General features: G+C 44.7%; 1 protein-coding gene across 9 annotated transcripts in view; it reads left to right on the top strand.

Annotated features, from left to right (window-relative positions):
- The first annotated feature begins 683 nt into the window (after window positions 1-683).
- The window catches only part of LOC121291579 (CTP synthase 1), a 116,580-nt gene continuing 95,238 nt past the window's right edge, over window positions 684-22,025 (top strand). For 5 of the 9 annotated variants that reach the window (XM_041212977.1, XM_041212979.1, XM_041212976.1 and 2 more), the window contains exons 1-7: window positions 737-880; window positions 5,983-6,162; window positions 9,883-10,053; window positions 13,989-14,089; window positions 15,359-15,475; window positions 17,877-17,960; window positions 20,686-20,766. In XM_041212977.1, the coding sequence (XP_041068911.1) occupies window positions 796-880; window positions 5,983-6,162; window positions 9,883-10,053; window positions 13,989-14,089; window positions 15,359-15,475; window positions 17,877-17,960; window positions 20,686-20,766 (819 nt within the window). In that variant the 5' untranslated portion in view covers window positions 737-795. The other 4 variants (XM_041212980.1, XM_041212983.1, XM_041212981.1 and 1 more) reach the window with 4 other exon arrangements.

Here is a 22,025-nt window from a genome sequence, read left to right as displayed (position 1 = left end):
AAGAGGAATACAGACACACACACACACAGAGATAGAGAGAGGAATACAGACACAGAGAGAGAGAGAGAGAGGAAGAGGAATACAGACACAGAGACACACACACAGAGAAAGAGGAATACAGACACACACACACACACACACAGAGATAGAGAGAGGAATACAGACACAGAGAGAGAGAGGAAGAGGAATACAGACACAGAGACACACACACACACACACAGGAAGAGGAATACAGCACACAGAGAGAGAGAAAGAGGAATTGACAGAGACACACACACACAAAGGGATAGAGAGAGAAAGAGGAATACAGACACACACACACACACAGAGGAAGAGGAATACAGACACAGAGACACACACAGAGAAAGAGGAATACATACACACACACACAGATAGAGAGGAATACAGACACACAGAGAGAGGGGAAGAGGAATACAGACAGAGACACACACACACAGAGGGAGAGAGGAATACAGACAGAGAGGAAGAGGAATACAGCACACAGAGACACACACACACACACACACACACACAGAGAGAAAGAGGAATACAGCGCACAGAGACACACAGACACAGAGAGAGAGAGAGAGAGAGAGAGAGGAAAAGGAATACAGCGCACAAGCAACCAGCCGCTAGGAGATACCTTCCCCCTTTCTTTCTATCCGGCGCTGAGTTGACGTCAGGCCCGCCTTGTCCTGGCCTGAAACAGGCGTTCCGGGGGTGGGTAGGTAGGTAGGGAGAAGGAGGGGGAAGGGAGTCACGAACACATGTGTTTGTGAAGCGCTTTGCCAGCGGATGTTGCCTTCGGCTTTGGGGAGAATTTGTTGCAATTACCTCTTCAAATCGCAACAATATAGCGGCTTCTCCTCGGCGCCGGGCGGTGAGTGGCTGCTGTGCTCCTGGTGTGTGTGGGGGGGCGGGTTGCATTGGGACAGAAAGTGTCGGCCCCGATGCAAAATTAAAAAAGAGACAGATCCCCGCGGGCAGATGCGGTGGTTTAAAAGCTGCTTCTCCCGCCTGTTTTCCTGGTGCAAAGAGAGAGAGAGAGTGGTGGGGGGGGGGGGGGGGGGGGGGTGGTGTTTGCCAAGGCGCAGGGACTGTGGATCTTTGCTTTGCAGATTATGATTTTATATAATAGACACACACACACAAACAGAGCGGAGTGAAGTGTCTGAATCCCGCCGTGTTACAGTGAAAAACCGGGCAACGCAACAACGGCGGGGGCCGATCCTGACCCAGGAATATCCCGCTCATGTCAGCCTCTCTTTACCTGTACCCTGGCCCGGCCGGGGTCATTTGGCAGATTCTAGCCCCCCACCCCCCCCACCCCACCGGGTGATTTTAGGAATTTTTTTTAAGAATTCCCCGGGTGATTTCAGCATGAGTTTGGCGGATTCCTGGGTGATTTCAGGGTGAGTTTGGCGGATTCCCGCGTGATATCAGGGTGAGTTTGGCGGATTCCCCGGGTGATTTCAGGGTGAGTTTGGCGGATTCCCGGGTGGTTTCAGGGTGAGTTTGCTGGGTCCTCGGGTGAGTTTGGTGGATCCCCAGGTGATTTTAGGGTGAGTTTGGTGGATTCCTGGGTGGTCTCAGTGTGAGTTTGGCAGATCCCCTGGTGAGTTTGGCAGATTCCCGGGTGAGTTTGGCGGATTCTCCGGATAATATCAGGGTGAGTTTGTCGGATTCCCGGGTGATTTCAGAGTGCATTTGGCAGATTCCTGGGTGATTTCAGGGTGAGTTTGGCAGATTCCTGGGAGATTTCAGGGTGAGCTTGGCAGATTCCCGGGTGATTTCAGGGTGAGTTTGGCGGATTCCTGGGTGATTTCAGGGTGAGTTTGGCAGGTTCCTGGGTGATTTCAGGGTGAGTTTGGCGGATTCCTGGGTGATTTCAGCGTGAGTTTGGCGGATTCCCCCGGTGATTTTAAGATCATTTTAAGGAATCCCGGGTGATTTCAGGGTGAATTTGGCGGATTCCCGGGTGATCACCGTGAGTTTGGCGGATTCCCCGGGTGATTTTAGCGTGAGTTTGGCGGATCCCCGGGTGATTTCAGGGTGAGTTTGGCGGATTCCCGGGTGATTTCAGCGTGAGTTTGGCGGATTCCCCGAGTGATTTCAGCGTGAGTTTGGCGGATTCACCGGGTGATTTCAGGGTGAGTTTGGCGGATTCCCCGGGTGATTTCAGGGTGAATTAGGCAGATTCCCCGGGTGATTTCAGGGTGAGTTTGGCGGATTCCCGGGTGATTTCAGGGTGAGTTTGGCGGATTCCCGCGTGATTTCAGGGTGAGTTTGGCGGATCCCCGGGCGATTTCAGGGTGAGTTTGGTGGATTCCCCATGTGATTTCAGGGTGAGTTTGGCGGGTTCCGCGGGTGGTTTCAGGGTGAGTTTGCTGGGTCCTCGGGTGAGTTTGGTGGATCCCCAGGTGATTTTAGGGTGAGTTTGGTGGATTCCTGGGTGGTCTCAGTGTGAGTTTGGCAGATCCCCTGGTGAGTTTGGCGGAACCCCAGGTGATTTTAGGGTGAGTTTGGTGGGTTCCTGGGAGATTTCAGGGTGAGCTTGGCGGATTCCCGGGCGATTTTAGCGTGAGTTTGGCGGGTCCTCCGGTGAGTTTGGCGGATTTCAGGTTGAGTTTGGCGGATTCCCGGGTGATTTCAGGGTGAGTTTGGCGGATCCCTGGGTGATATTAGGGTGAGGTTGGCGGATTCCCTGGTGATTTCAGGGTGAGGTTGGTGGATTCCCAGGTGATTTTAAGGTGAGGTTGGCGGATTCCCGGTGATTTCAGGGTGAGCTTGGCGGATTCCCGGTGATTTCAGGGTGAGGTTGGCGGATTCCGGTGATTTCAGGGTGAACCCGCACCTGTCAATCAAACAATCAGTTAGTGCTGAACGCTGGGTCTAAACTATCGTGCTCATCTAATGGATTTTGTGCAAACAAATGAACACAGAATCAATATTTGTATGTCTTAAATCAGGGAATGTGTGTCAGCCTTAATTCAGGGCACTTTTACATTTACCCTTCATTTTGGCACCTTTTCCTCCCACTATTCTTGGTTTCTGCTCTTTCTCACCCTTGTTTTCAAATCCCTCCATGGCGTTGGCCCTCCCTATCTTTGTTATCTCCTCCTGCCCTATAACCCTCCAAGATCTCTGTGCTCCTTAAATTCTGGCCTCTTGCACATCCCGTGTTTCAATCACTCAACCGTTGGAGGCCATCCCTTCAGCTGTGGGGTCCCTCTCCAACTCTTTGCGTCACTCTCTCCTGTAAGTCTCTCCTTAAAATGTACCTCGCTGACCAAGCTTTTGGTCGCCTGCCCTAATATCTTCTTAAGTGGCTCGGTGTCAAACTTTCTTTCACTATACAAAAGGCGCCATGCAAATGCAAGTTGTTGTTATAGGTTGTGTCTCTGATTGGAGTCAATGGCCTGAATTTTTCAGTTGGCGGGCTGAGCAGGAGCGGTTGTGGGGCCGATCTCCACCCGCGATCGGCTCTGCGCCGCCATTTTACGCAGGTGGGCCAGTTAAGGTCCGCCCAGCTTAAGATGCGAGCGGTCAGCGCTCAGTGCTACCTGTGCGGGCGGTGGAGGTAAGGAGGGAGAGTCGGGACCAGTGCTCTTCTGCACTTTTTGGAAAAATAAATAAAGGGATTAAAAGATTTTTTTTCAGCGTCCCCTCATGTGACTTCTGGATTTCCAAAATTTTTAAAATTTAATTAATAGAAGTTTTAGGAAACATCACCCCGCTCGCGGATGAGATTCCCTTAAAAAAAAACGCAAAGGCCATTTGGCCTTTTTGTCTGCCTGCCAACCGTAAGGTTGGACAGACGGTGTTAACAATTAAGTTCGTTAATTCGCTAATGGCCTTCATAGGCCTATCAGTTAGTGGTGGACGCGCAGCCGACTCCGGCCGAGTGAAACATCGTGAGACAGCGCAATGACGTCTGGGCACACGCCCGACATCATCGCGCGTCGTTTTACACGCTGGCGGGTGGGGCCCGCCCCCTGAACGCCGACTGTAAAATTCAGGCCAGTGTCTTCAGGGAGGGAGGGAGGAGAGAAAATTGGAACTGCTTTGCTTTAACACAGAGTTTAGGAGAGTACTATGTGTTAACGGTTTTTTAAGAAGTTTTTTTGCACGACTGATGTGTATTAATCAGCGTGGTGTCTATTTTTGCTGAAAGAGGAGACACGTTGCTGAAGTTTCTCATCTTGCACACATCAGGACAAACATAAGAATGCCAAATTTCAAACAATCACAGCAGTTTATACTACAGGATAAAAAGGTGCTGATTGGTTGGCAAGTAGACTGATTGGTCGAGGCAGTGCCATGGAGGAGGCTATGAGGAACTGTGGGCTCCCCAAGCTCCTGGTCACTATATTCATTTGTTGAAGAAGGAAAAATTGATCAATGTTTCTATTCCTAGATTAATTGAAATAACTGCCCAAGCTTTTGATTTTCCTTCCATTAAATTCAGGAGATAAAGAAGAATTTGCATTAATATAGTGACTTTGCCCTTTGCAGCTAGAGAAAGACTTGAGAAATTAAGCTACTACCATAATATAAGGAACCAGGACAGCCAAATCACACAAGTAAGGTTCTACATACAATAATCACTGAATGACCAGGTAATCTGCTTTAGTAATGTTGGCTAAGAATTAATATTAACCAGGAGACTTTCCCTGCTCTTATTTGATAGGAGCTTGTACCTGCATCTGAGTGTGGAGACAAGGTCCTATTTTTTAACGTCTCATCAGGAAGTCAAGGGACATAGAGATAAAGTGGGGATGAGATAGAAGATCAGCCTTGATGTTATTGAATGGCAGAGCAGGTTGTGAAGGCTGCATTACCTTGTATGTCTTGTCTACAAGTTCAGCAGGTAATAGAGAAGGCAAATAGAATGCTGGCCTTTAGTTCAAAGGGAATGGAGTATAAAAATAGGGAAGTCTTGCTAAAACTTTTCAAGGCACTAGTTAGACCACACCTAGGATACTGTAAACAGTTTTGGTCCCCTTATCTAAGGAAAGATATTCTGGCATTGGAGGCAGTCTAGAGAAGGTTCGCTTGGTTGATCCTGGGTGTGGAGGGATTTTCTTATGAGGAGAGGTTTGAGTAGATTGGGCCTGTGCTCATTGGAGTTTAGAAGAATGAGAGACGACCTTATTGAAACATATAAGATTCTTAGGGGGCTTGACAAAGTAGATGCTGAGAGGTTGTTTCCCTTTATGGGACAGTCTAGGACCAGAGGCATAATCTCAGAGTAAGGGATCACCCAATTAAGACAAAGATGGGGAGGAATTTCGTCTCTGAGGGTAGTAAATCTGTGGAATTCTTTACCACCAAGGGCTGTAGAGGCTTGGTCGTTAAGTATATTCACGGCTGAGATAGATTTTTAATCAGTAAGGGAATCAAGGGTTATGGGGAAAAGGCAGGAATGTGCAATTGAGGATTATCAGATTAGCCATGACCTCATGGAATGGCGGAGCAGACTCGATGGGCCAAATGGCCTACGTCTGCTCCTCCCTGCGTCTTATGGATCTAACTCCTACTCCTATTTCTTTTGCTCTAATCAGAAAAACGGCATTTCAGGCAGTGCAGCATCGCTTCAGTACTGCACTGAGGTGCCAGCTTCGATTATGTGCTGAAAAATTGAAATACTTGCTTTGGAATAATGACAGAAAATCGGGCAGAAATCGACAATGTTTTCAAGTTTCCTGAGCACCTAAATCGTCTGTTAGCTTGTGAAAATCCAAAAGTTTTGCGAATGTAGCTTGGAATGTACAGGAGAGCAAAGGTCAGGGCTGAGGCTGCTGTGGATGGAAATGCAAACCCAAAGTTATTTCACCTTCAATTGCATCGCAGCAATTTGTAGCTTTCTTTACAAAAATAGGGTGTGAGAGATTCAGAATTAGAATATGTCACCGATATTGTCATGTGTCAAATTTTGCTAGGAACCTGACGGCTCATCCTGTTCCTTTTTGTGCTGATTAGAGATTAAAAGACAAATGAAGTACATTTTGGTGACTGGTGGTGTGATCTCGGGGATCGGGAAAGGCATTATTGCCAGCAGCATTGGAACCATCCTGAAGTCCTGTGGGCTGCATGTCACCTCAATCAAGATCGACCCATACATTAATATTGACGCTGGAACGTTCTCACCATATGAGCACGGTAAAGGATTTTGCACCCTTTTTGGATAGGCTCCCCTGCTTTGAACTCTGAAAGTTCTTGGCTGTTGCATTACTGTATTATAATTGGTATGAGGATTTGAACAGATAAACTTTTATTCTGTATGACAGTGATTTTTAATTGTGGTAAATATCTCCGTTATATAACAGTAAAACTGGCTAACAGCTAATTGTATTCATTAAGCTCCATTACAACTGTGACTACGCCTCAAGAGCACTCCATTGACTGTAAAGTGCTTTGGGATGTCCTGGGGTTGTGAAAGACGCTATATAAATGAAAGCCTTTCTTTTCAAGCTCCATATTCATGGGAGATGTTCATTTTCATTTGTTTTCTAGCAAAGGTAAATAAGTAATGATTGAAACTTTTCAGTTATCAAATATTTCACAGGTTGCAGTGAATGGAGCGTATCATCAGATGACATGGGTAGAAACAAAAAAACTGCGGATGCTGGAAATCCAAAACAAAAACAGAATTACCTGGAAAAACTCAGCAGGTCTGGCAGCATCGGCGGAGAAGAAAAGAGTTGACGTTTCGAGTCCTCATGACCCTTCGACAGAACTTGCGTTCAAGTCCAAGAAAGAGTTGAAATATAAGCTGGTTTAAGGTGTGTGTGTGGGGGGCGGAGAGATAGAGAGACAAAGAGGTGGGGGGGGGGGGTGTGGTTGTAGGGACAAACAAGCAGTGATAGAAGCAGATCATCAAAAGATGTCAACGACAATAGTACAATAGAACACATAGGTGTTAAAATTAAAATGCCCACGCAAAAGATGCAACACCTGCCCCTTCACTTCCTCTCTCCTCACCGTCCAAGGACCCAAACACTCCTTTCAAGTGAAGCAGCATTTCACTTGCATTTCCCCCAACTTAGTCTACTGCATTCGTTGCTCCCAATGTGGTCTCCTCTACATTGGAGAGACCTAACGTAAACTGGGCGACCGCTTTGCAGAACACCTGCGGTCTGTCCGCAAGAATGACCCAAACCTCCCTGTCGCTTGCCATTTCAACACTCCACCCTGCTCTCTTGCCCACATGTCTGTCCTTGGCTTGCTGCATTGTTCCAGTGAAGCCCAACGCAAACTGGAGGAACAACACCTCATCTTCCGACTAGGGACTTTACAGCCTTCCGGACTGAATATTGAATTCAACAACTTTAGGTCGTAAGCTCCCTCCCCCATCCCCACCCCCTTTCTGTTTCCCCCTTCCCTTTTTTTTCCAATAAGTTATAAAGATTTTCCTTTTCCCACCTATTTCCATAAGATAAAAAAAAAACCCACTAGAGCTATACCTTGAGTGCCCTACCATCCATTCTTAATTAGCACATTCGTTTAGATAATATCACCAACTTTAATTTTAACACCTATGTGTTCTATTGTACTATTGTCGTTGACATCTTTTGATGATCTGCTTCTATCACTGCTTGTTTGTCCCTACAACCACACCCCCCCCCCCCCCACCTCTTTGTCTCTCTATCTCTCCGCCCCCCACACACACACCTTAAACCAGCTTATATTTCAACTCTTTCTTGGACTTGAACGCAAGTTCTGTCGAAGGGTCATGAGGACTCGAAACGTCAACTCTTTTCTTCTCCGCCGATGCTGCCAGACCTGCTGAGTTTTTCCAGGTAATTCTGTTTTTGACATGGGTAGAAGGTTGTGTTACTTTCCATTGTGACCTTGTTTTAATGGTCTTGAAACATTCTCTAGTAAGCTGTGAAATTAGGATAGTTTGCATTGCACCTTCTCTATATTGAGAAGACAAACTGGTAAAATAATGTTTTTGGCATAGAGATGGATTTTGACCTAAAGCAAGAGATCTGATGAGTAGTACAGTACTGGTCTATTTGTAAAGCAGGACATGCACAGTACCTTTTTGATTGCAACACTGAAGCACTGAATCCATGAAATACCTGGATAATTTGGCTCTAGTTAGCTGCTATAAATGCAACAATATTATATTCAAATTAAACACAAACCTGCACAAGTTCTGAAACTTTGGAGGCAGAAACTGTGACATTGACTTTAACCATAGAACCATAGAAGAGTTACAGTGCAGAAAGAGGCCATTCAGCCCTTCGTGTCTGTGCCAGCCAATAAAGAGAAAAAAAGAAACTAGCCACTTATTCTAATCCCACTTTCCGGCACCTGGTCCGTAGCCTTGCAGGTTACAGCACTTCAGATGCAGATCCAGGTACCTTTCAAATGAGTTCAGTGCTTCAGCCTCGACCAGCAATTCAGGCAGTGAATTCCAGGTGCCCACCACCCTCTGGGTGAAAAGGTTTTTCCCCATGTCCCCTCTAATCCTTCCACCAATCACCTTAAATCTATGCCCCCTGGTAGTTGACCCCTCAGCTTGGGGGATACCTATCTAGGCCCCTCGTAATTTTGTACACATCAATTAGGTCACCCCTCAGCCTCCTCTGTTGTAAGGGAAACAACCTCAGCCTATCCAATCTTCCCTCAAAGCTGCAATTTTCAAGCCCTGGCAGCTTTCTTATAAATCTCCTCTACTCTCTCCAGAGCAATGGACTAACCAGTATTCTGTACAGTTGTAACATAACATCCCTGCTTTTGTGTTCAATACCTGGTCCGATAAAGGAAAGCATTCTGTATGCTTTCTTTACCACCTTATCCATCTGTCCTGCCACCCTTGGGGACCAGTGGACATGTACTCCAAGGTCTCTCACTTCCTCAACCCCTCTCAATATCCTCCTGTTTATCGTATATTCCCTTGGTTTGTTTGCCCTCCCCAAATGCATCACCTCACTTTTCCCGGATTGAATTCCATTTGTCACTTTTCCGATCACTCAACCAAACCATTGATGTAATTCTGGGGACAACAGCGATCCCCCTCTTCACTGTCGACTGCACGATCAACCTTATTTGTAGACTTAGTATTAAGCAGTGCTACACTAGTTGCGCCTATCATTGCACTGCTCTCTATCCAAGGGTTTGGTGTGCTGCCTTTATAAACTGTAGTAGCGTTGAAGAATTTAAACATTTTGTACAGCACTTTGTAGGATGCAAACTTGTTACAAGAATGAAATGTAAGGATCTAAAACAAATGAGGGTAATTAATGACATGTCATGCTCTTGTGTGCTGATGTGGATGGTGTGGTGACTGCAGATGTGGCCACCAAAAAATTTTGGGAAAAGAGCTATAGATCATAGATCTAGGGAAATGGGGCAGCCAGTTTGCACATAGCAAAGTCCCACAAACAACAATGAGTTAATGACCATTAGATCTGCTTCAGTGACACTGGCTGAAGTATTAATATTGTCCAGGAGCACTTCCATGATCTGAGTAGCAATAGCAGCTGGAGCTGACACAATATCCCAGAATAAGATCCAAGTTGCACTGTTATGAAGCATATAAGATCCCCCATTGACTTGGGTTGGTGGGCTATGTGCCGGTAGGTATAGTTAATGAAACCTTGTTTTACCTGCCAAACGTGTAGCCAACAGGTTAATGTAACACAAAGGTATGAGCAAAAGTCAGAACTTGTTTGGCAACTTTTAAACAGACATGCAATGTGATTTTATTTTTCTTTCCCATGTAAAAGTAATTTTGCAGCAAGTCCTCAAATGTATCCAAACAATATGTAGTTCCTGGAAGTAGCATTAGGAAGGGTATTACAGTACTTCAGCTGAATTTGCAAAAAACTTGAATGAAGAGTGTGAAGTACTGCCCCTTTGGTTGTGCAGGTGAGGTGTTTGTGTTGGATGATGGCGGTGAGGTAGACTTGGATCTGGGAAACTATGAACGATTTCTAGACATCCGTTTAACAAGGGACAACAACATCACAACGGGGAAGATCTACCAGTCGGTGATTAATAAAGAAAGAAAAGGAGACTATCTGGGCAAAACCGTACAAGGTAAGTAACTTTCAAGTATGTGAAGGGTTTTTCCTCACAGTTACTTTATATAATTCATTACTTACTGTTGGCTTTCTCTTCTGCCGCGCATTAAATATCTTGTCTCCAAATCTCTCTACACCCCAAGCCTCACCCTACTGTATCTGTGTAAACCTCTCCGACACTCTTCAGTCATCTGACTCTGGCTGTTTGTACATTCCACCCTCCCCTTCTCTATCATGGTTGCTGGAGCCTATAGCTTCCCCCAAACCTACTCTCTGGGGCTCTTTCTCTGAACCCTGCTGTTTCTCCATGCATCTTTTTTTTATTAAAGAACTCAAATCCTAATCCTTTTGAAAAAGCTTTTAGTTATTCATTCTAATCTTACCCTCCATACCTGGTTCTTTGTAAAGTACTTTAAGGCAATTTTACATTAAAAATGTAAACTACAAGTTGTTAGTTGTTGGCCCACCATTCAGAATAAAATTCACCGCAACCTCTGTAGCCCATCCATCAATGGCACCAGTGTGTCACTTCCATTTTATCATTCCTGACTTCCCTTAGGCTCTTTTGAGTGAGATAACAACTTCAGTTAGATTCTAGGAAGTTTTGCCTTCTATAGAACCTGAGTTGAGGCTACTCCCAACGTATTTTACTTTGAATCGTTTACAATGTTATAACTATCTCGTTCATGGCTCATAGAAATGTTTTAGAGATAATTTTTAGTTTAATTGTAGGTAAAATGGGATAAAAGCAACCAAAGCAGCTTGAAGACTATTACACATAAAAGGGGCCATGTTGACTTAAGAGGTTAACAGCTAAGAAAGCAAGATCATAAAACAGGGAGGCTGCAGAAGGATTTGGACAGGTTAGGAGAATGGGCAAAGAAGTGGCAGATGGAATACAACATGGGGAACTGTGAGGTCATGCACTTTGGTAGGAAGAATAGAGGCATAGACTATTTTCTAAATGGGAGAGAATTCAGAAATCTGGAGTGCAAAGGGACTTGAGAGTCCTAGTCCAGGATTCTCTTAAGCTTAACTTGCAAGTTGAGTTGGTAGTTAGGAAGGCAAATGCAATGTTGGCATTTATTTCGAGAAGACTAGAATATAAAAGCAGGGATGTGCTGCTGAGGCTTTATAAGGCTCTGGTTAGACCACATTTAGAATATTGTGAGCAATTTTGGGCCCTGTATCTCAGGAAGGATGTGCTGGCCCTGGAGAGGGTCCAGAGGAGGTTCACGAGAAGGATCCCAGGAATGAAAGGCTTAACATATGAGGAACGTTTGAGGACTCTGGGTCTATACTCAATGGAGTTTAGAAGGATGAGGGGGGACCTGATTGAAACTTACAGAATACTGAAAGGCCTGGATAGAGTGGACGTGGGGAAGATGTTTCCATTAGTAGGAGAGACTAGGACCTGAGAGCACAGCCTCAGAGTAAAGGGAAGACCTTTTAGAACAGAGATGAGGAGAAACTTCTTTAGCCAGAGAGTGGTGAATCTATGGAATTCATTGCCACAGAAGGCTGTGGAGGCCAGGTCATTGAGTGTATTTAAGACCGAGATAGATAGGTTCTTGATTGGTAAGGGGGTCAAAGGTTACGGGGAGAAGGCGGGAGAATGGGGTTGAAAAACTTATCAGCCATGATTGACTGGTGGAGCAGACGCGATGGGCCGAATGGCCTAATTTCTGCTCCTATGTCTTATGGTCTAACAGCAGGTGGGCTTACTTGGCTGGAGAATTGCAAAGAGATACAGCCAGAGAGTTGTTTTGTTTTTGAAGTTAGAGTTACAATTAATTTAAAAAAGCATTCAACAAGCCCTGGAAGGCTACATTGTCATGGAGATGGGTGGTGCTTAAGAAAGTTCTAGGGTTTCAATGTATCTGCGAGTTTGTGGGGGCAGTGAGTGTTCTGCAGCGGGGGAAATGGCCACACCAAAAAGACACTGCTGTTAGCAGGCCCAGGCAGCAAGAGTGTTACTGTTAGCTGGGTCTGTGTAGTTGGGGGTCAGGAGACCTCTCAGGAGTCGTTTGATAGCTCTGTGCAGATAATGCTCAGGAGAAGCCTTGAGAAGCTGAGAAGGTGGCAGAAGGTCACAGACTCTGAGCTGGAAGGGGTTAGGGCTCAGAAGAAGCCCTGGGAGCCGTTTATAGCTTGGTGTAGCTGGGGAGATTGGAGTTTGGTGAAATCCAGGGTCGGTGCCAGCCCAATGAAACTAGTTGGCCGTTAAAGAGCTGAAATTGCGCCAGTGAGTAGATGCTAAAGCGCAGACCCGGAAATCCAGGGGAACGGAGTCTTGGGAGATGATATCGAAACCCTACGAGTTGTGCAGTTCTTGAGTGAGTTGAAGCGGCTTTGAGGGAATTCAGAGGCTTCATCTTGGAATGTGAAAAGTTTGGAGCCACTCGTGAGGGAGACAGAGCTTCAACAAGATTGGTTGACACAGTGTTTACTGACATCTCAGGTTTTTTGCTGAGAAATTGCTATTTATTTTACAGTGTGGTATGTTGGACCACAGTTTAACTGTTAATTCACACATACCTCATATTAACCCTGAATGTTAGAGTATAAGATGGATCTTGTAAATCGTTTTATCTTATTGACATTGTATGATTGTTCAAAATGGAATCCTGTGGCTTTATTCTCTTAGCAAGTGTCTTGAACATCAACCTTTGCCTACTTTAAACAAAACATTATAGGTCCCTAACCGGATCTCACCTCAAACTTGGGGGCCTGGTCTAGGGTCATAACAACAATTAACAAAAAGCTTCTCATCCCATAACAGCAACTTACTCTTATATAGCACCTTTAAACATAGCGCTCCAGTGAAACGTCTAGCGATGTTTAACTAGCAAATATAACTTGACCTCAAGTGTTGGTGCAGATGACCAAAAGCCTGTACAAAGAGATAGGTTTTAAGGAATGTTTTAAAGGAGGAGGGAGAGGGAAGTCCAGAGCTTAAGGCCCAGGCTGCTGAAGGCAGGGCTGTCAATGATGGAGCCACTAAAATCTGGGTCGTGCAAGAGGTCAGAATCAGAGGCGTGTGGATATCAAGGAGGGATTTGGGGTAGGAGGAGGTTATGGGGATTGGGAGGGGCAAGGCCACGGAGGGATTTGAGTACAAGAATGAGCGTTTTAAAATCAAGGCATTGCTTAACTGGGAACTAGTGTGGGTCAGCAAGCACAGGGCGATAGGGGAACAGAACTTAGTGCAAGTTGAGGCATGGGCAACTGAGTTTTGGATGGCCTCTAGTTTATTGAGGGTGGAAAATGGGAAGCCAGCCAGAAGTATATGGAACAGACAGGTCTAGCGGCAATAAGGACATAGATGAGGTTTGCAGCAACAAATGAGCTGAAGCAGGGGTGGTATTGGGTGGTTTTATGCAGGTGGAAGTTTGCAATGTTAGTGTTGAAGTGAGTGCGTGCTCAAAAGCTGATAAGACATAGGAGGAGAAATTAGGCCAATCAGCCCATCGAGTCTGCTCTGCCATTCAATCATCTCAGGTTCTCGACTGAACTTTGAGGTGCTATTCATTTTCTGTAACCCCTATTGTATCAGCCACCAAGACTTGGTTTTTTTTACAAAACTAAATTAAACATTTATTAATGAAAGAAAGATTTTAAGCACATACATAGATCTACAAATTACTGCCATAATAATTCCTAAAAGCCCTAATTAATCCGACTCCCAGTTACACTTCTGTTAAGGCAACAGAAATGGACCTTGGGGAACCTTTTGACACTGAAGGAACTTTTCACCGTACCATTCTTAAACAATAAAACGATGCTGCTGGCTGCAGTTTTCTTTTCTAATTAGGCGTATTTTTGCTTTTTGCGATTTTACCGAATGGGCAGACCGATTGAACATGTGTTCGGTGAGGAAAGCAGTAAGTGATTTGGTACATCGTGAAACAGTTTATGTGACTAATGCTGATGTTTGTTGTCTTCTTGTAGTGGTTCCACACATCACGGATGCCATTCAGGAATGGGTAGTGCGGCAGGCACGCATTCCAGTTGATAGTGATGGGGTAGAGCCTGAAGTGTGTGTTATCGAGGTAAAAAAAAAGTACAAATTTTGCATCCTGTAGCGTTCACCAATACTCAGGGTGTTGCAAAATGCTTCGTGACTGGTCAGTTGCTCCTTTTGAAGTATTGTTCAGGCAATTTGCATACTGAAAGGCCACACAAACAACAAGAATAACTTGCTCATTGTACTTTTGAGGGTTGTGGGAGGAATGCTGACCTGAATTCCAGGAGAATTTCCTGCTGTTTGACTAGTGCTGTGGTATCTTTTAATCATCCTGAAGAGGGACATATCTTCTCCGAAATGCAGCCCCTCCATCAATGCAGCACTCCCTCAGTATTGCACTGAAGCGTCCTAATTTGTGCTGGAGTGGAACTTGACTCAGCAGTCTTCTGACTCCGAGGCGAGGGTGCCACCGACTGATCCAGGATGGGTAATTGTGAACTGGCTTCAAACATCAGAGCTAGAAATTATTATAAAGTTGATGTTTACAGAAAGGTAATTTCAGTGAGTGAATTATAGTTTCCCTCCCACCTTCTACCCCCCACCCCAGGCACCTCCTCCTGGTGTACAGCAGCTGCTTGTAAGTGCAATTGTACTTACGTCATCAGCACTGTGGGCCCTCGTCCAAATAGCAACCCTTTGCAAACCCAGACGGTGATTGGCAGTGATGCCTTCCACAGCTTGCCCACAATGTCCCATCCATCATCCGTAGGTGTACAGTTTTCAGCAGCGATGGATGGAATACGAGCAGGAATCCTGCCTCATATTCTCTTCCCCGTCAAGTAGCTGTGAGGCACTTGAGTCCCATTACGGTATTGAGCATATAGAGGATTGGGGGAAGAGGGCAATGGTCTCTCTCGACTCACCGCGTACAGCCTAGGGGAGGGGGGGCAGTGGCCTCTCTACAGACTCAATGTGAAGCCTAGGGAAGGGAAGGGCGATGTTCTCGCTAGTCCCGCAGCGTATGGTCAGGTTGGCAGGTGCCATGTGCTTTTCTGCAAACTGAGAGGAAAATAAGTCAGAGTTGTTTTCAAAGGCTTCTCGTTCTTATCTGCTCTTCAAAGGGTGGAATCGGCAGAGGCCTGAGAATGGGTCCTATTGGTCAGGGAATGGGGATTGGAGAAGTACAGAGAGGTCTTGCAGATGGAATGCTTACAAAACAAAAAGGACTTGCAGATAACAGCAATAGGCTTCTGGTCCTAACTAGGCCAGCAACTGATGCAGACTTGGTTAAAATGTGTGCCTCTTGATTTGTAAATATATGTGACTCTCCTAACAACATCTTTTCTGTCCGTAGCTGGGTGGTACTGTGGGAGACATTGAAAGCATGCCTTTCATTGAAGCATTCCGGCAATTCCAGTTTAAAGCCAAAAGAGAGAATTTCTGCAATATTCATGTCAGTTTAGTTCCTCAGGTGAGTTCCCGGATTGTGACTCTACTTTAGTATGCGTGCTGTGTCTGGGTCTTTCTCAAGGTTGAATGCAACATTTCTGATATTGAATGCTGATATTTGAGTCTTGGGGAGGGTCTGTGTATTGTTACGGGCTGAATTTTGCTCTGAATGGCTTTGGACAGGTAGCTGCCTAGAGCCTTTCTATGAACTTCTGCTGTCTGCCAACGACCCATAAGGTGCAGCATCCTCTACAGGCTACCTGGGAGCTATGTGACCAAGGCAGGCAACTGTGGATATCCTTAACTAATCAGATTGAAGAGTTGTTAACGAGCAGCGCAGGGTCTGAACCAGGAAGTGTTCATTAGAATAGTGAATTCAGTGTAAAATCAGATACAGAAAGCAAAATAAAGAGAGGGAAAGAAAGATTGTATTAAGAGAGCAAGAGACAAAGAAAAAGTGAATGTTATTGACTATTTTTAAAAGTCTTCAACAATATTAAAAAGCAGAAGGGATGAGACTCCACAATTGGAAAAGTTAATATTCAATGCCAGAGTAATTTTTGGTAGTTAATTAAGACTTAGCATGACTTAAAAAGATCCTTAGACTGGAACAGACAAACCCCAAGTTTTGTGGTGATCTTAGTCCAGATCTATGAAGCCAGTGCAGGAAATTTCTGCTGTTCAGTTGAATGGGGAGCCAAATGGTACAATGCCTTTTTCGCGTAGGTTTTGGAAGAGCAGCACATCTTGGGCAGCATCTTCAATATTTTTACACTTAGCTGCGTGGTTGCTAGAAGTTGGTGTCCGACTCGTACATAACTAACAGTGAGCACTGTTAACCTTACTATTTCAAAAGCAAAATTCCTCCCAATCTGTTTTCCTGTAGGAAAGGTTTGATGTGCTGGGAAAAGAGTTTTTGTTTTTCCAGTGTAATTATAACTGTTCTTTTCCTTCCTGCACACTGGCCCTGACTGACTGAGAGTGGGCTTTCTGCTTCCAGGTTCCTGGCAATGCCCCTTTGATACAGGTATGGTCATTAGGTGCATAAAAGTGCAGTGGGTATTACATGCCCTACCTCCTCCCTAATCTAGTACTAGAGCTTCTCCAATGCAAGTAAAGTATGAAATTCGACTAAAACACTGAACAGGAAAGCACTGCCTGAGAGTGCGATGGAGGCAGGGTCAGCTGAGGCTTTCAAAAGGGAATTTGATCATTATCTGAAAAGGGAAGATTTGTAGGGCCAGCGGGAAAAGAAAGGGGATTGAAATTAGGTAAATTGCTCCTTCAGAGGGCCAGCACAAATACAATAGGCCGAATGGCTTCCTTCAGTGCTGTAACCATTCTATGGTTCTATGAAAGTACAAATTGCACGTTTTTTCCAATTATGTTTCCCTCTTGTGTCCTTTCCTGAATTGTTTCTCTTCTAGTTTTTTAATTTTTTTGACCTCTCCCAGGAGATTATGTGGCTGCGAAGTGTCCAGTCATGATGCTACAGCCAGTGTCAAGGAATTTTTATACGCTGCTGGTCATGCTGAGGTAAAATTCCACAGGTGTTGATGGTGCACCAGAACCAATTCTAAGCAGTCATGCATCATGTATACCAGTGTTGTACTTGTCCATTGGGAATATCACTATTTACCTGTTCCTCTCCATGGATGCTTCTACTGGGAGTTGATTTTGAATCTTGGAATTCTCTACCCCAGAGGGTTCTGGATGCTCCATCATTGAATATATTTAAAGCTGAGCTAGATGGATTTGTTGATCTCCGGGAATCAAGGGCTATGGGAAGCAGGCGGGAAAGTGGAGTTGAGGCTGTAGATCAGCTGTGAGAGTATTGAATGGCAGAGCAGGCTCGATGGGTCATATAGCCTACTCCTGCTGCTGTTTCTTCATTTCTTACCAAGAGCCGGAAGCCTAAATGATATCTTCCACTCCTGAATTGGATGGGTTCTTGAGGGAAATAAACTTGCAGTGCCGCTGGAATAGAGTGGGCAGTGGGACTCGCTGGATTGTCCTACATGAACACGGCAGTAGTGACTGTGATTCTGAGCTCAGTTGGCACACCCTCACGCCTGCATGAGCTAATTCATCAGAAACCAGTAATTAAGTCAGGGATTTGGATGGCTGAGGGTAATACTTGCCCTAATACACTTTGTGCGTAATGAAATGATGTGGCTGTTCTCTGTGTTTTGAAGCACAAAGGGCAGTGTTATCCATAGTTATCTGATCGTGATGACTTGTTCAAGGGGTTGCAAAACTTGCTCAGTCCACGTTGGTTATTTTCAGTGTCAAATGAGAAAATTAATGCTTTCTATTGTCACAACTTCCAACAATACCAGGCTCTTGTTCACTTAGCATGTACGTTCTTGACTCTACTCTGGGCAGCATAAAACACACTCAAACCACTTAATTATCTGTTTCAGCCAAGTACAACAGGAGAGCAAAAAACAAAGCCAACACAAAACAGTGTTCGGGAGCTTCGCGGACTAGGACTGTCACCAGATTTAGTAAGTGGGAAGTAATATTCTGCTTTAAGCAGTTTACCTAATGCAGTTGGGAGTCAATCACTGCTCAGGCTGAGTCAAGGTTATTACAAAATTGCAAGCTTTAGTTTTGGAAATGCTAGTTCAGTCGCTGGCAAATTATCAACTCCTTGACTATCATTTGTGACCTTACCAATCGAAAAGTAGGTTAACCATTTTCAAAGTTATTGGAGTTCAGTATTGTGCTGTATGAAACCCAGTTGTCTGAGTTGTTACAGAGAAAAATGAGCTGTTCGCTGACTCACAATGAAGACTGTACCTTTGTCATAAATCCTATGATTTTACTATAGTAAAAGGAAAACAAGCAGAGGTCAGGCCACTCCCTGTTGGCTACAGTTTGTATCAGCTGCAGCAGGCTCTCACCTTGAACAGTAGAGCAGACAATGCTCTGTCTCTCCCAACCTGCAAATGTGTTGATTTCGGCTATTTCCAAGTGATAATGTGGTAGTTTTCAGAGACAAGCAGGAGAAAGGTTAAAAACTGGAGTGTGAGGAAAGGCAAATGAAAAGGTATGAGAAAGAAACGGGGAAAGAAAAAGAGGCACAAAAGGAGGGGGCCGAGACAGGCCAAATTGAAGCTGTGAGAGAGATACAAAGTTGAGAGAAGAGACACAGGGGAGTACATACAAAGAAGGTGTAGGTGTGCATGAGAGGTATGGATGAGAAAAGGAGACATACAAGCAGATAAGTGATTGCCCAATGTTCAGCATCATTCGCGACTCCTCAGACACTGAAGAAGTCCATGTCCACATGTAGCAAGACCTGGACAATATCCAGGCTTGGGCTGACAAATAGCAAGTAACATTTGCGCCTCACAAGTGTCAGGCAATGACCATCACCAACAGGAGAGAATCTAACCATTACCCCTTGATGTTCAATGGCGTCACAATCACTGAATCCCCCACTATCAATGTCCTGTGAGGTTACCATTAATCAGAAACTAAACTGGACTAGCCATATAAGCACAGTGGCTACAACAATAGGTCAGAGGTCCTGCGACGAATAACAAACTTGACTCCCCAAAGCCTTTCCAACATCTACAAAGCACAAGTCGAGGTGTGGTGGAATACTCCCCACTTGCCTGGATGAGTGCAGCTCCCACAACACTCAAGAAGCTTGACACTGTCCAGGACAAAGCAGCTCACTTGATTGGCACCCCATCCACAAACATTCATTCCCTCCACCACCGATGCACAGTAGCAGCAGTGTGTACCATCTACAAGATGCACTGCAGGAATTCACCAAGGCTCCTTCGACAGCGCCTTCCACAACAACTGCCACCTAGAAGGACAAGGGCAGCAGATAGTTGGGCTCGAATTTCCCCTCCAAGCCACTCACCATCCTGACTTGGAAATATATCGCCGTTCCTTCACTGTCACTGGGTCAAAATCCTGAAACTCCCTCCCTAACAGCACTGTGGGTGTACCTACACCACATGGACTGCAGCGGTTCAAGAAGGCAGCTCACCACCACCTTCTCAAGGGAAATTCGGGATGGGCAATAAATGCTGGCCCAGCCAGTGACGCCCACATCCCGTGAATGAATAAAATAAGTGAGGGCGGTGAGAGGCAGTAGTCGAAGGGAAAGAGATATGCAGGAAAAACAAGTGTAATAAAGCAAATAAACTTCCATACAAAATGTGACTTGTCTTTATTCATCACTGTGATTCCTTTGAACTTTGCCAGTTTTATGGATGAACCTGTGACCATCCCAAAAAATTACCACACCACAACAAAACTACATTTTTTTTTAATTACCCTGGGCTGCTGATGTTAAATTTGTAGCAATAGGATTCAGTCCGCGGGTTGTGTGGGAGCTAAAACTTTTCTGTTCATGATATGCATAGAGAAATAACCTCAGAATCACAGTGATTTAGAAAATATTACTTCTGAAGTAACATATTACTGTGTAAGTTACACAATTCGTTCATCCAAAATACCAAACTGTCCTCGGTTTGATTTGTTCCATTTTGCTGCTTTTAGGTGTTTGCATTTTTTTTGTGATTAAGTTGAAGGATGTCTGTGCTGGAGGTGGCCAACATCTGTCTGAAACTGAAAGGCCTGGATAGAGTGGACGTGGGGAAGATGTTACCATTAGTAGGAGAGACTAGGACCCGAGGGCACAGCCTCAGAGTAAAGGGAAGACCTTTTAGAACAGAGATGAGGAGAAACTTCTTTAGCCAGAGAGTGGTGAATCTATGGAATTCATTGCCACAGAAGGTTGTGGAGGCCAGGTCATTGAGTGTATTTAAGACCGAGATAGATAGGTTCTTGATTGGTAAGGGGGTCAAAGGTTATGGGGAGAAGGCAGGAGAATGAGAAACTTATCAGCCATGATTGAATGGAGGAGCAGACTCGATGGGCCGAATGGCCTAATTTCTGCTCCTATGTCTTATGGTCTTATTTCTGATTATACAGTGATAGCATCAAGCAATCTGCTGCATGGGACCTTCCCATAGTAAAGTACTCTCTACCAATAAAAGTTCAAAAGACCTTTACTGTATTTCATCAGCTAATCAGCATTAACACCAAAAGAATAAATACTCCCTGTTGACTTGCTAACCCCTATCCCACCACACAGATACATCAGTGATAACAGCACTAATTCTCTTTTGTAAGATAGTTTGTTCAAGGTGTATCTGCCCTTTTAATAAACAGAGTTTCTATTGTTGCCTTTAACTGTCTCTATAGATTGTCTGCCGGTGTACAACTCCCATGGAGAAGTCTGTAAAAGAAAAAATCTCTATGTTCTGCCATGTAGAACCTGAACAGGTAAAATTAAAAGCGGGCATTATTTAATTGTTGGCAAGGGGAGGGTGGAGAAACATCAAAAGCTGCGGATTCTGAAAATCTGAAATAAAGACAGAAAATGATGGAACTACTCAGCATGTCAGGCAGCATCTATGGAGAGAGAGGCAGAGTTAACGTTTCAGGCTGATGACCGTTTTCCTGGTGCTAAACTCATTGGCCTAAAACATTAATTCTTGTTTTCCTCTCCATAGGTGTTGCCTAACTTGCTGAGTATCTCCCAACAGTTTAGTGACTGTGCTACAGTAATCATACTATTTAGAACGATGTCACTTTTTGAGGCTGGTTCATTAAACCTTAATATTTTAACAATCAACTTCTTGCATTCTCCTTTCTCCCTGAATGCAGGAAGTTAACAGTGGGTATTATAAGCAAGATGCTGTAGTACGGTAGGATGTGTCCTATTGGGAGATAAAGCATTGAGATTGTGTTTATGCTCAACACCATCTAGGCACAGAGAATTGACTCATGCTTCTCTGTCACTAGTGCCAAAGCTCTTTAGCGATTCAACACTCTAAACTGCCAGCGCAGCATCTTTTTATTAGTTCTTGGGATGTGAAGGTCACTGGCAAGGCCAGCGTTAATTGCCCATCCCTAAATGCCCTTGAGCAGGTAGTAGCGGTGAGCCACCTAGAACTGAGAGACTCACTGGGCTATTTCAGAGGGGCGGTTGAGAGTTAACCACATCACCGTGGATCTGGAGTCGCGTGTAGACCAGACCAGGTAAGGATGGCAGGTTTCCTGTCATGAAGGGCATTAGTGAACCAGATGGGTTTTTATAAAAATTCAGGTCGTTTCATGATCTTTATTAATGTGACTGCCATTTTATCCCACAATTGTCAATGAATTGAATTTAAATCCTTCCTGTGGAGGAATTTGAGCTCATGCCTGGGAGTATTTATCCAGGCCTCTGGATTATTAATCCAGTAACATTAACACTGTGCTACTGCCCCCATAGGATTTAAGTGTGTGGAAGTGAGAACGCCAGCATCTTTTTTTCTTTATAGCAGCGTGTTGCTTATAGAGCCAGCGTTGTATTTATTATGGCAGCCTATAGAAGGACACTGATGTTTACATTGGGTGAGCAGCATTGTTACTGTTATTCACCATTAGACAAATGAATGTCAAGTAACCATTGTTTAAACCTGATGATACTACAGAAAAGTCAAACCAGAAAAGAGGGCAGTTCAAAAGTCATCTGAAAGTCAATAACCGTAGCAACA

Source organism: Carcharodon carcharias, chromosome 19 (assembly GCF_017639515.1).
Source record: "Carcharodon carcharias isolate sCarCar2 chromosome 19, sCarCar2.pri, whole genome shotgun sequence".
Taxonomy (NCBI): Eukaryota; Metazoa; Chordata; class Chondrichthyes; order Lamniformes; family Lamnidae; genus Carcharodon; species Carcharodon carcharias.
This window is presented reverse-complemented; position numbering and strand designations above follow the sequence as displayed.